A 13,534-nucleotide genomic window follows, 5' to 3' on the forward strand; every position below is an offset into this window, starting at 1 on the left:
CACTGCATGACGTCATCATGACGTCCCTCATCACCAAAGTTTGTGACCCGGTCACGTGGTATCATACCCTTGGTCAAATGCGGATCGATCACAGAGGCAGCGTCAAACTAGGTGATAATCGTCAGGGTTGCAATGCCTCCGATCCCGGAAGTATTCGGTGCGAAACCACTTGAGGTGTAGGACGCTTTCTCGGAAAGGGGCGTGACTGGGTCGACTGAGAAGAAAAAGGGGCAAATGGCATTCACCTTCGAGGTGCCTTGCATCCCTTCTCCCGCCCAATCTGTTGGTAGCTCGAATGGGCCGTAAAAGGTGTGGCAGTTTGGGCTATTTGGTAGGTCATGACTATTGATATAGCGCGAGCTCAGAACGACAATAAAAGAACAGGAAGAGGAGTGCTAACTTCAGCTGAGTACGTCTAGTTGTCCTTTTGTCGTCGCTCTAAGCTCCCGGTATAAGAATTGCCGTCATAGGTATGGCATGATGTGTGGGCTTATCTAGTCAGTAATAGTTTCAATTAATTCCTTGAACGATATAAGGCTGCAGTTGGGTAAAGCAGAGGCGGGAATACAGTTCCATTCCTTCGAAGTCTGGACGAAGAAATTTTTCAGGTGAGCAGATAAGTAGTCTGAGCAGCAGTGGTAAACGGTCTTTGATTGGCCGTGATGTAATGAAGTGTGATGTGCAGCTACTCTATCCAGTCAGGTCTAAATTTAGGGGGGTTAACGTCCCAAAAACGCGACATGATTATGAGAGGCGCCGTAGTAGAAAGCTCCAGAAATTTCGACCACCTGGGGTTCTTTAACGTGCACCTGGATCTAAGTAGGCGGGCATCAAGTCTTTACACCTCCATCGAAACTGCGGCCGGTATTCAATCCCGCGACCTTCAGGTCAGCTGTCGAGCGCCATAAGCACTAGATCACCGTGGCGCGTCTTGGTGTCAGTCTAACAACGTAATTATTGATGAAACTCATTACGATTGCATAGTGTGAAGAAGCTTTGCTTGCATCGCTCTTTCTTCAGTTCACTGGAGACATTGCCCCCTTCATAAGCGCGCGCATGAAGGGGCTGGGGGGGTGCAGACCCCTTCCTCGGTGACCTGATAGGGGGCGCGCGAAGTCTGCCTTAAACTTTGATATAGTAGGCAAGGTGAGCCCAGCGCTGAGCGTTCGCACTCCTCCCCCTCTGAAGAGGAGCTCTACGCACACTCATGGCCCCACTATTAGCTCGGAATACTTTTTTATGCTGACCCAGAAACTACTTCTAAAAAACCCAGTTTCCTTCGCATAGAATGCTCCGCCCTACTACACACAAAAACGACAATAGGACAGCTACCGCTATCGAGAAGTAGGCAGAGCTTCTTCGACGAAGCGGGGGACAACACAACTGAACAAGGGAGAGCACCCGCATTGACACCGACGTGCGTCGCACGCAACACCGGTCTGGCGAGCTGAGAAAGCCTATCGGTCACCTATGAGGCGTCACTGGCCATTGGCCAGGTAGTGTTGCACTGGCACGACCAGTGTCTTTTTCTCGCCGACGGACCGAAGCGGTGGCGGTGATGTTCGTCAAATAGTGGAGGCAGCTGTATCTCTTCACGGAAGCCACCTTCGTCCATGCGGGGTGTTCTTACTCCGGTCAGCCCTTTTGTCGCGTTGAAGCTTGGTCGAGCGAATAGTCCCGGAAGAGCCTATACGACAGAGGCGCCTGATGACGAGAAAGACGAAGGCAGTGGGTCATTGGCTGGGCGAGACGATAAGAAGACAGCGGCGCACTAAAAAAAAATTCTAACGGGACACTTTAGTGTGTGGACTGCACAGTGCAGTTGTTGTTCGCGCCTCAGTCAAAAAGACAGCTCTTCTACACTCGGTCGGCGGGAGGGAGTCTTTATTTAAAAAAAAAAGACAGCCGCATCACCACACACCGCGTCCGCGCTTGGCGTTGTCATTTCCTCGTCGTTCCTGCTACTGGACCAGGGCATATGCATATATCGTGGGAAACGGGCACGTTCACATTCGGGAACTATAGTGGTATACGAGTCGTGCAACTACTCCGTGGTCGTGTACACCACGAGTGTGGTTTCATCCTCTCTCTCTCTCTCTCTTTTTGCACGATCCATCCGTTCATACGCAGTTAATAGTGACCTTCAATATGTAGAGCGCCGCAGTTCTGAAAAGTATGCACGTGCTTGGAGACTGCCGCTGTGGGCACTACATACGAATGATTTCCTTTCTTTAAATAATGAGGCCGCCATCTTGGGCATTCGGACGATTTACTTCTCAGTTTTGTACGCCATGACGTCAAGCCGATCGGGTCATGCAATGCCACATCCATCCGTACAGCCGTCTTGATGCATTGATCTATACTTTACTACCCTTTAGACAGCAGCTGAAAACAGAGAGTTTCCTGTTAGTACACCAGAGGGAACTCTGGCGCTAGTGTCTATGGGAGCTGCTACGCATGAAGCGTCAGCGAGCGTGGGAATGATGGTTCGTACTTGGGTTTGTCTAATCTTAACACTTTCGGCTTCGTTTGGCTACACGTGGCTTGAAGCTACTTTATCACGAGACGATAATTATTGATTGATTGATTGATTTGTGGTGTTTAACGTCCCAAAACCACCATATGATTATGAGAGACGCCGTATATAGTGGAGGGCTCCGGAAATTTCGACCACCTGCGGTTCTTAACGTGCACCCAAATGTGAGCACACGGGCCTACAACAACGAGACGATAATCGGCAAATGTCCAGCAGTTACGCTTCACCACCTTAAACCTTCTGGCTCACCAATTCAAATCGGGCCACGAAGTTCGCAACGGTGGGTTTTTAAGTTCGAAGCGAAACCTAAACACCGCAGTAAACAAAGTCGTGAGTGTGTTCGAAGCCCGCAAGCACGAAGACTATTGGCCAATCCGTGTACTACCCATCATTCCCATGGTGGCTGAACGATCTCAGTGTCACAGTCCCCTCTAGTTAACTTTAGGAAACTCTACGGCTGCAAATAGTCATCATCGGCAGTATAGCAGCCGCATCATCAGCCTGACTACGCCCACTGAAACACAAAGGCATCTCCCCGTGTTTAAGCAATGAACCCAACCCTGTGCTTGCTGCGGTCACGTCATTCCCGCAAACTTCATGATCTCATATGCTGTCTCTTGGCGTGTTGACGTTCTTTCCCTTGACAAACGACAATGTTAAGAGTTCGACGTGGAGGCTTCTAAGCCTTTCCGTAACTTAATAAACTATTCCTGTTTTATCTTGTCTTTTTGTTTTAAAAAGACTGGTTTTGTTTAGTTAGTTAGTTAGTTAGTTAGTTAGTTAGTTAGTTAGTTAGTTAGTTAGTTAGTTAGTTAGTTAGTTAGTTAGTTAGTTAGTTAGTTAGTTAGTTAGTTATAAAACACTGCATGCAATGCCACATTCATCCGTACAGCCATTATCATGGATTGATTTACATTAGAGCCTTTCAGATAGCAGCTACAAACGTATAGAGTTTCCTGTAAAACCACTAGAGGGAACTCAAGCGCAAGTTTCCATGGGAGCTGCAACACATCACGCTTCTACGAGCATGGGAATGATGGATAATACATTTTCTATTATTCTATTATAAAAACTATCGACTTCTTGTCCTATGCCCCAGCGTAATACATTTTCAATTATTTTATTATAAAAACTTTCCACTTTTTGTCCTATACCCCAGCGTGTGTGTGTGCCACACATTATACTCTGGTTTTCACACATATTACTGTACTCTTCTATAAAATATTCCTGATTGGCTTTGTTATGGACAGATGTGTAGTGTTTCGGAACGCCTATTCAAGTATAGTCCGTTAGCTTCCTGTCCCTCAGGCAGGATTGCAGATTGGCCGAGTTCGTTGAAATCCACTGGGCCTTATCAACGGCGCAAAGCACACCAGCTACGCAGTTTGTGTCTTTTATTCGTTGGTATACAGAGTCTCTCACATCTTCTCTTCCTTCATCCTGTCTTTTACACTGTTGTTCAAGAGTCCCGAGGTGACATGTCAAGTGAAGAATTCTGAAGAACACGATATTTCACACGATTGGCCGTGACGCCACGCACGCAGAATTCGCAGAATAATAAGTCGGAGTTTTACGTCCAAAGACCACGATGTCATCGTGTGAGGTGTGCCGCAGTTGAGGGCTCCGCAAAGTTCGACTAAATGGGGGGTTCTTTAACGTACACCTAAATCTAAGTACTTAGGTGGGCCTATACCAACTATACCAACGTACACCGAGCAGATCTGACGGAAGCCACGGTATACAACTACAGACATGAAGAACAGAGAGCTATGTTGTGCTAGAAAATTTTAGTGTGTACATGAAATAGAAGCATACCGTAAAGCTTAATAATAATATGCGGGGTTTTACGTTCTTAACACCACAATATGTTTACGAGAGACTCCGTAGTGGAGGGATCCGGAAATTTCGACCACCTGGAGTTGTTTAACGTGCACTGACATTTCCAGTATATATATATATATATATATATATATATATATATATATATATATATATATATATATATATATATATATATATATATATATATATATATATATATATATATATATATATATATATATATATATATATATATATATATATATATATATATATATATATATATATATATATATATATATATATATAAAGGCTTCTACCGTTTACCTCCATCAAAATACGACCGCCGCAGTCGGGGTCACACCCGCGGATTTCAGGTAGGCAGCAGAGCATCATATCTACCGTGCATAAACCTTACCTACACTCGTGTATGATTACATGTATACTCGCGCGTCAACCAGAGCACCTATGCGAATATACCTCGACAGAGACATCTTGGACGTTGTTATATATACCCACACAAGTGATTTACATGCTCAGTATACATTTCCAAACGCAGAACTCGCAAGTTAACCTACTTCAATGAGTGATCACTAACTTTAATACAAGGATAATTATTTTACCGAGAAGGAAATGACGTTAGACGATACGATTATGACAGACTCGTCTCATTGAATCTATAGCTGTGTATTGTATTGTTGTATTGTGTATTGTATCGTAACAGTTTTGGTGGACGATGGGGCGTGTTTATTGAAGAACGAATGGCGAAGGGTATAGCCGCGCCGACACCGCGAGCTGCTTCCAAACAGTATACCACTTCGTCCTCCTCTTCCTCCCTTCACACGTTGCCACTTCAGCGTAACAGTATTAATTTTAAAAAAGACGTTCTAAATGAGCGTGTTTTGCAGTAGAATTCCTACACCTCATGCTCTTACACTATAGACACCTAAATGACGTAAACTTGTTGTATACAGCTGGTTTGCAGTCATACCGAAGTAAACTAAGGCTGCAGACACGAACACAGACGGTGTTTGGTTTTTCCCTACAGTGTCCGCGTCCGCATGTCCTGCGTTAGTTCGCGTAGAACAGTCCGCGTCATCGACTCCTATATCCTGTCCTCAGCTTGCTCTCCGGCATTACTTCGTTATTAATTCAAACACACGTGTGGGTACCTGAGCACGCATGCAGATATAGCGCGCTTTCATAGAAACATGACAAACAGATAAGTAACACGAGCTCGCATTGCCGTACGGTGGCTGTCGGTTGAAGCGTACACGGGCCGCTGCAACCGAGTCATTCCAAAGCCTTCGCAGAAATTGTTTTTCGCTTCGGCGCTCCGTCGCAGCGTCCGGTGAGTCAGCGCGGGCGTTCAAGGGTGGAGAACCGAGATCAGCGCCGCGATAGACGCAGCCGGCAGAGATGACGAGCACGCACCTGGTGTGTATGCGGACACACACACACACGCAATAATGCGCGCTGGCGGAGACAGAAAAACCGGCTTCGGGCACGGGAGCGTGCGTGCCGGCGTCGGCTTCGTGATCGGACCGACGACGAGTGTTATACCCTGTTTTCGCCAAGGCTTTCGAAACGAAAGCCAGCGTAAGGCAGTAACGTTGAAAGTTGGGCGCAGTATTTGACAGTACAAAGATTTATTTATTTATTTATTTATTTATTTATTTATTTATTTATTTATTTACAAGTACTGCTGTCTCATGCCTGGGACAAGTGCAGGAGCGGGTACAGAAAAATCAACGAAAGCACAGAAACAAACAATAGTGCGCACAAATTTTACGTGACTAACACATAAAATTTTTCCCGAACTCTACAGTGTTCAGTCTACGCAATGCACCATCAAGCTTGTTCCAAATTTCCACCACACGCAGAAAAAAAAGAGAATTTGAAACAATCCAAACGAGACCTGAAGGGTACAAGAAAAGAGTTACTGTATTTTATTAGTTACTGTACTTATTTAGAAAAGAGTTACTGTATACGCTACCTTTAGGTAGCATATACCTAATGGTAGTATATACAGTAACTCTATTTTAGAATAGCGTACCGCGAGCCCTTGCGGCGCGGTCGTTGTCGCTGCGCATGCGTCGTAACGCGGCCCGCCCGCAGAAAATCCGAAATAGCGTGCGGTGATCGCGGTTTGCGAGGCCCGCGAAGTGTTGCGCGTGTGGCTTCCGTGCATTTGGGTTTGCAGCTGGAGGCGAAAGTCCCTAGACGTTTCCCTAGGGAGAGCAAACGCTATTCTAAAACTAATATGGCACCCGCAACTAAAGCAACGCCCGCAACACCTGCAAACGTTAGTCTACAACTCCCCGGTTATAGTTTACCGGGCTTAGCGGGATTGCGGGCTTGCCGGCATAGCGGGGTCGAAGTGCTCATGCGCAGTAACATACGTCACCCGTATACCGCTCACCGTACGCACGCTATTTTTTCAGATTTAACGTTAGCGTGGTTTACGTAGTGCACATAAAACAAGGTGGCGGTTTCGGACGCCCGCCTCGAAGTAATTTTGGCGTCGCTGTTGAAAGATCCACTTTGTGCGCAGCAAACGACTGTTTAAAATGGCTTTGCTTCCCTTCAGTTAGCTTCGATGACCGAATATTATGGATAAGCTAGCCTAGCTTTTCGATATATAGCTTCCCATTTCGAACGTCTCTAGGCCTAACTAGAACATCGATGAAAACAAATCGGCAACACAAGTGTTTCCGCGTTTGGTGCGTAATTCATATTCATTTTCATTTATTATTACTAAGAGAACTCGTAAGATTGCTTCGTGCGGTGACACAGGCAAACATTCTTCTTTTCTTTCAATTTTCACTGTTCTTTAGGTTATTCATCCTCTGATAGGTGGCGCCACCATTTTAACAGAGGCACGTAAACCACGTAAACGCTATCCCACTAAAATATAAATCGCTGTCCACAAATAACATTTGGGGGATTGTAATGCTGTTCCCTTAACCAACGCTATCATGCTAACGATAAACTATAACTGTCCATTAAGTAAAGACTATGGAGGAGCGAAGCATGTAGGGAAGTATGTCTTTGTGAACAGTCGTCATGCAAGCTTAACAGGAAAGTTCCACATCGTGCCCTGAAACAGTTTGATTGACGCTAGCGCTGCGTAGATTTGGAAGTTCTGTTGCGGAGATGTTACCCATGAATGCCGACATACTACCCAAGCACAGCAAGGTATTATCTCGGCAACAGCACTTTGCGGCTGGCATCAGTTGAAGTGGTCCAGATCGCGCATTGAAGCGCTCGTGTTAAGCTTGATGACTACTGTGTGTTCATGTGTGTTGATGTTTGCTCAACCGCGAAGCATGTAGGGAAGTATGTTCATGTGTGTGTGTATATATACGCATGTATGTTCATGTTATGTTCCAGATTGTGTGATTGCACGCTTTTGTTTGTATATACGCGCGCAAACTTGAAAATTCTCAAGCGCGAGGAAAAGGGGGGGGGGGGGGCTATATGAAGGACCCCTTTCTTCTGCTACGCCAGTGATGCAGTCATACTGGCGATGACGCAAGTCCACTACTTTAGTACCGTAATGCCCCGCGGCACCGAAGACTTTAAGTGTAATACGCGCGTATACTTTGCGGGATGGACAATGTGACCCAACCTTAGAATCTACGCTGTTCCTGCTTACCGTGCTACTATACACTTTTTAACGGGCCCTGGTTAACTTGATGCTGGCTATATCCAGGAAACCAGACGAAAAACGTCCGACTTCCTGGCTATATCTAGCACTTTAAGCGGGACCCGACTAAAAGAGTAACGTTAATCATAGTGGCCGCCTGTCCGATTTATTTAGTTTTTCTATTTCTCAATTTCCCTAACTGTACTCCTTCCTTACCAATATTCGCAGGCTGTTGTGTCCCGTCGGTCCTCGCCTCCTCTCCAGTGCAGCCACAACGTTAACCACCACCGCCGTCCCGCCGTTGTCGCTACGGTCGCCGGCGGCGCCACCATGTCTCTAAGCTCGAAGAACACGGACGGCTCGCCGCGTAGCGGCGGCAGCTGGCAGCCGGGTCTGCCTCCGCGGGAGTTTGTGCGCCGGGTTCCGCTGCCACAGGTGGTGCGCATCGCCGAGCGCGTCCACTCGCCCTCCAGCCTGGACCTGAGCCAACCGCTGGTGCTGTACGGCGCCTACAGATGTCGCAAGGTGCACGCGCGCTCCCTGGCGCCCGACGCGCGCAGCTCGGGCCTCAGCACCATAGGGCCACCACTCGTCATACCGGACAGCTACGCCGGTGAGTGAGACACTACACGTACAACCTGGCAGTGTGGAACCATTTATTATATTCCAGATAATAAAAATTGCTGGTCCTTCGCTAACGCTAGAGAGATTTAAAAAAGTTGATTTGGGCTTAGTTGGCACATATTTCTGAATCAGAATTAGCAGCGCCAACACAGAACACGCCCCAGAGGGAAAAGAAAAGAAGCACAGTACGTGTCGTTTCTTTCCTTTGTGTGGCGTGTTCTGTGTTGGCGCTGTTAATTTTAGTTCAGGGCTAATGATATCACAGGTCAAAGCGTAAAAGTTTTGCCAGACGCTCATAAATCACTCTTGATTCACTTGGTTCACGTTAATGTACATTTATTTAACCTTGGGCTTTTGCAGTCGTTCAGCCATACATGGCATTCGGCTTAATATAGAATTATTTCTATAACCACAGCGGAATGCATATACGTTAACGGGCCATCTGCGGACAAGGCGACTACAGATGACATTGATGGAGACCTCATAGGAGAGTCTTGGCTACCGTGGGGACAAAAGACGCTGACTGCCAGCCGGACTTCCAACTTACACATGTTTAAGATAAGCTATGCGAATCTGAGATCGTCTTCAGACTCGCCGCTACCAGTAAGATCAGCGCAGTCGTCTGCAGACGAATCTGCTTCGCGATACCCTTTTTTAAAGAGGACTGGGTGACTGTCGTGACTACCATATTTGCGTGACTGATCCGTACTCCCTACAACGAGCGTAGACGACCGTCTTTCCTCGCCACATTATATCCCGCCCTCTTTAAAAAAAATCTTAACTTATTTCAGTCTTTGCTGGGAACATAATCAACGTGAACGGGATAACATGTAGGAGTTAACCAATGAACAGGAAGTATAGTTGCAAGAGAAGGGGGACGCGGAGATTCGCTGCTCAGTATATTTTTTTCTCAAACGTGCGAAGACTTTCTGGAGATCAACAAGTCTTTATCTGAGTGCCCCGACCCACGCATTTCACGTTTCCCTTGCGTATACCACTCATCACTTACGCAGTCGTAAGTCGCACACAATCTCACCGCAAATGCGATATGGTCTGCCTGCGCCGGGTTGTGACCTTTTAGCCTTCTGAAAACATTCCTGGGGTGTTTACATATTCTGTCACGGAAGGATTAAACACTTTATCAGAGGTTTAGAATGCACTTTAATGTAACCACTGCAAACTGGAGTTATTTGCGACGACGTGAAAACAAATCCGGAGCTTAAAGCTAGCTGGGGCACAAGTTAGGAAGTTCGAGGGAGTGATGAATTATACAAATTCTAGACGAAAACATCACCTTCATATCGTTAACCCTGTGCATTCCAGTTCAAATATCTCTCTCTCTCTCTCTCAGTATACAAGTAGCTTTCGAAATTCTCTATGTCTAAGTAGCACTGCACCTTAAACATTACTCAGCAGTCAAGGTTTTAACTAGACTCCTATCTTTTTTATATTTTCTTTATTTTTTATGAATTCTGTTATATCACTCAAAGAAAGAAAGAAAGAAAGAAAGAAAGAAAGAAAGAAAGAAAGAAAGAAAGAAAGAAAGAAAGAAAGAAAGAAAGAAAGAAAGAAAGACAGACCGATCCTAACTTAATGCAGAGCGCTATACCACGAAAACATATTGCGTTACTTAACCACATCTTTTCAGACCATCCGGATTCTTCCGTCGATTTCTTTCTTTTTCTCTTTCTTTCTTTCTTTCTTTTTCTCTTTCTTTCTTTCTTTCTTTCTTCTGTGAGTATTCACCACCAGAGCGCCGTTGTGGTGTCGTTACCTCCTGGAAAAACACATATCGTGGCGCGCCCAATGGGCGAGCCGGCGTTCAACTTCCCAAAAAACAAACAAACAAAACAAAAAGAAAACCGCACTCGCAAATTCAAGCCAGCACCTGAAGCGTAACACAATTTCTCGCTCTCCCTCCCCCCTCCCCCCATCTTTCTTCAAGGCGAGAATTCAAAGTGGTTAATCATTCACATTCGAGGGCTGGTACATTTTCTCCCTCTCTTTCTTTCCCTCCATCTCCACCCCCCCCCCCCCCCATATCTTTCGCAGAGACATACTTTAAACCGTGAATTACGTCCTGTCAACCTGGTCTTTATCTTCGCAATTCTTCCATCTATCCACTCAGGATGCGCTCATCCAGTTGCATCACGATCTCCTACGACCTGAGAGTGGCACTAGTACCAAGGCTTTGCTCGGTCTGGACCTTCACAAAGCATTTGACAACGTGAAGCATAGTGCCATTTTAGGCAGTCTGTCCGAACTACGATCCGGGGAACGCATATTTAACTACGTCCGTGCTTTCTTATCTAATCGAACGGTTGAACTCTCAGTGGGTGACCTTCGTTCTAAGCTCATCACACTCGGTGATCGCGGCACCCCGCAGGGAGCTGTTTTGTCCCCTTTCCTTTTCAACCTCGCTATGAGGTCACTACCTCCCAAACTTGACACGATACCCGGCCTGCGATACACCCTCTACGCAGATGACATCACGCTCTGGACGACGGTGGGATCCGATGGTCAAATCGAGGAGACTCTTCAAAGAGCAACCGACGTAGTCGTTCAGCACGTGTCAGAAGCGGGTTTGGAGTGTTCCCAGAGCAAATCGGAGCTACTATTACTGCGACCTCCAGATCGCCGCAAAATTAAGACTCCACTTCCTAGTATTAACGTGTATGTCAATGACACGCCAATTAAGCAGGTGGCCCACATGAGAGTACTCGGACTCATTGTGCAAACAAACCACCACAACAACATTACGCTAGACCGTCTCACCGTAACCGTGAACCAGACGGCCCATCTTATATCTCGAGTGAGCGCTCGCAATCGAGGCATGAAGGAGAAAGAACTGCTACAGATAATTCAAGCCTTCGTTTTGTCGCGCTTCACGTACGCCCTCCCTTATTTGCACCTCCTTCAATCTGAGCGAGCCCAACTAAATCGGCTCTTACGCAAAGCGTATAAGGTGGCATTGGGTCTCCCCCGAAACACATCGACAGAGCACCTCCTCAGTCTTGGGCTGCATAACACCTTAGAAGAACTTCTTGAAGCGCATCTTACGGCGCAAATTCACCGATTACAGGGAAGCAGGACGGGGCGTTGGATCCTTGCTAACATTGACCATGTGGTATCTCCTACGGGTAACGATCCGGCTGTCATCCCCCCCAACATCAGAAAGAAATTCCTCATAAAACCACTGCCAAAGAACATGTTGGCCAGCCATCACGACGGTAGAAGGAAAGCGAGGGCCAAATTCTTGCAAAAAACGTACGCGTCCAACCCAACCGTTGCGTACGTTGACGCCGCCCAATACCGAGAGTTTACTAAAGCATATGCAATAAGCGTAATCACTCTCCCCGGCAACAACGCCAATTCACCTCAAATTAAAGCGGCTGCTTCTGTCCGTGTGCTTAATACGACAGAAGCTGAGGAAGCGGCGATAGCGCTAGCAGCAGCATCCGGATTCACCACTATACTCAGTGACTCAAAGGCTGCTATATCCAACTTCGCACGTGGCATTGTGGCCCCCACAACTCTGCGTTTACTATTGCCCAGTCTCCTTACAGATGCTGAGGAAGACGCACTATCCTCCATTGCGCTGGTATGGGTGCCGGCTCACGCGGGGAACCCAGGGAACGAGGCGGCCCACCTATATGCTCGAGGATTCGTCAGCCGAGCGGTGGTACCCGCCTCTGATTTGGAAAACCCTGGTGAAGCCTTGACATCCTACCATGACATCACACAATATTACCGTCTTTCGAGGCAGACAAAACCACCCCCGCACCATAAGCTAACTAAGCGCCAGGAGGTTATCTGGCGCCGCTTGCAAACACATTCATTTCCGTGCCCATACATTTATGCACGTATATACCCCGACTCGATTGATCCGCATTGCTCGCATTGTGGCTCAATAGCCACACTTAATCACATTCTCTGGGCCTGCAGGGAAGATCCCCCCTCTCTCGATCTCCTAGCCGCTCCCTCGCCAGAGGGGTGGGAGGCAGTTCTGACCTCCACCAGCCTGGCCGTTCAGCTCCAGGCCGTACAAAGGGCAGAGGAGGTGGCCATCAGGTTCAGCCTGGCGGGTCACCTACCTCCTTAAGTCTGACGACAATAAAGTTGTGTTCTCTCTCTCTCTCTCTCTCTTCTTCTGCGTATAGTGTCGCCTTTTTCTCCCTCGTTTGCCGTGTTTTATACTTCTTTTTGAAACAGCGTTTGTGTGGAAGCGCATCTCTCTTTCGCATCGCCTCCACCCGTGCCAGGCGCTCCCATAATGCACCCTGCATTCGAATCGCGTCTCTGTACGTTTCTTTCATTTATTGTTTTTTTTCTTCAACCTTTCGAATCGCTGCGAGCGATAGGAATTGCAAAATTATGCCGGCATTTATTCCCCACGAGCTGCCGGCTACGCCACGATCTGTCGTCGAGAAAATATGCGAAGCATGACGGAAGCTGCTGCATACCGGCTTCGCAACGCAAGGGAACGCCACTCGTGTCGCTGTCTCCACTTTCGTGTTTCTCACGCGATAGTAGTCTATCCCCCGTATTCACGAATGCTCCTCGACTCTACTTTCCCCCTTCACTTGACAGAGTTGAGCACTGCGCCACCACTCGGCTGAAAATGACGCTGCGCCACTCAAGAGTCGCAGCAGACTATCGCTGATATGCAGCGACTTGCCGTGCCTAGAGATGGCGCTCCCATCGGTTTTCTCAAGTGAAGGCGAAGCGTCGAGTGAAGGGAGGTTCTAGAATACAGGGGTATATCGATTTCTCGCAGAATTTCTTTTCTGACTGAGCGTTTAATCTATATGGCATCTATGGATTCTGATATGAGCATCTGAGCATCGATTTCCCCTTTCTGGTTTTTCACGCGGTCTATATAAGAGTATTTTATTACTATTTCT

At 47.1% G+C, this 13,534-nt stretch overlaps 1 protein-coding gene across 1 annotated transcript in view; it reads left to right on the forward strand.

Annotated features, from left to right (window-relative positions):
• Positions 1-13,534, forward strand: part of LOC119163610 (uncharacterized) — a 154,362-nt gene that overhangs the window by 79,449 nt on the left and 61,379 nt on the right. Inside the window, exon 3 of the mRNA XM_037415645.2 lies at positions 8,235-8,619. Within this exon, the coding sequence (XP_037271542.2) occupies positions 8,337-8,619 (283 nt within the window). The 5' untranslated portion in view covers positions 8,235-8,336. The remainder of the gene's footprint in view (positions 1-8,234; positions 8,620-13,534) is intronic.

The sequence above is a fragment of the Rhipicephalus microplus genome, chromosome 9 (assembly GCF_043290135.1).
Source record: "Rhipicephalus microplus isolate Deutch F79 chromosome 9, USDA_Rmic, whole genome shotgun sequence".
NCBI classification, from domain to species: Eukaryota; Metazoa; Arthropoda; class Arachnida; order Ixodida; family Ixodidae; genus Rhipicephalus; species Rhipicephalus microplus.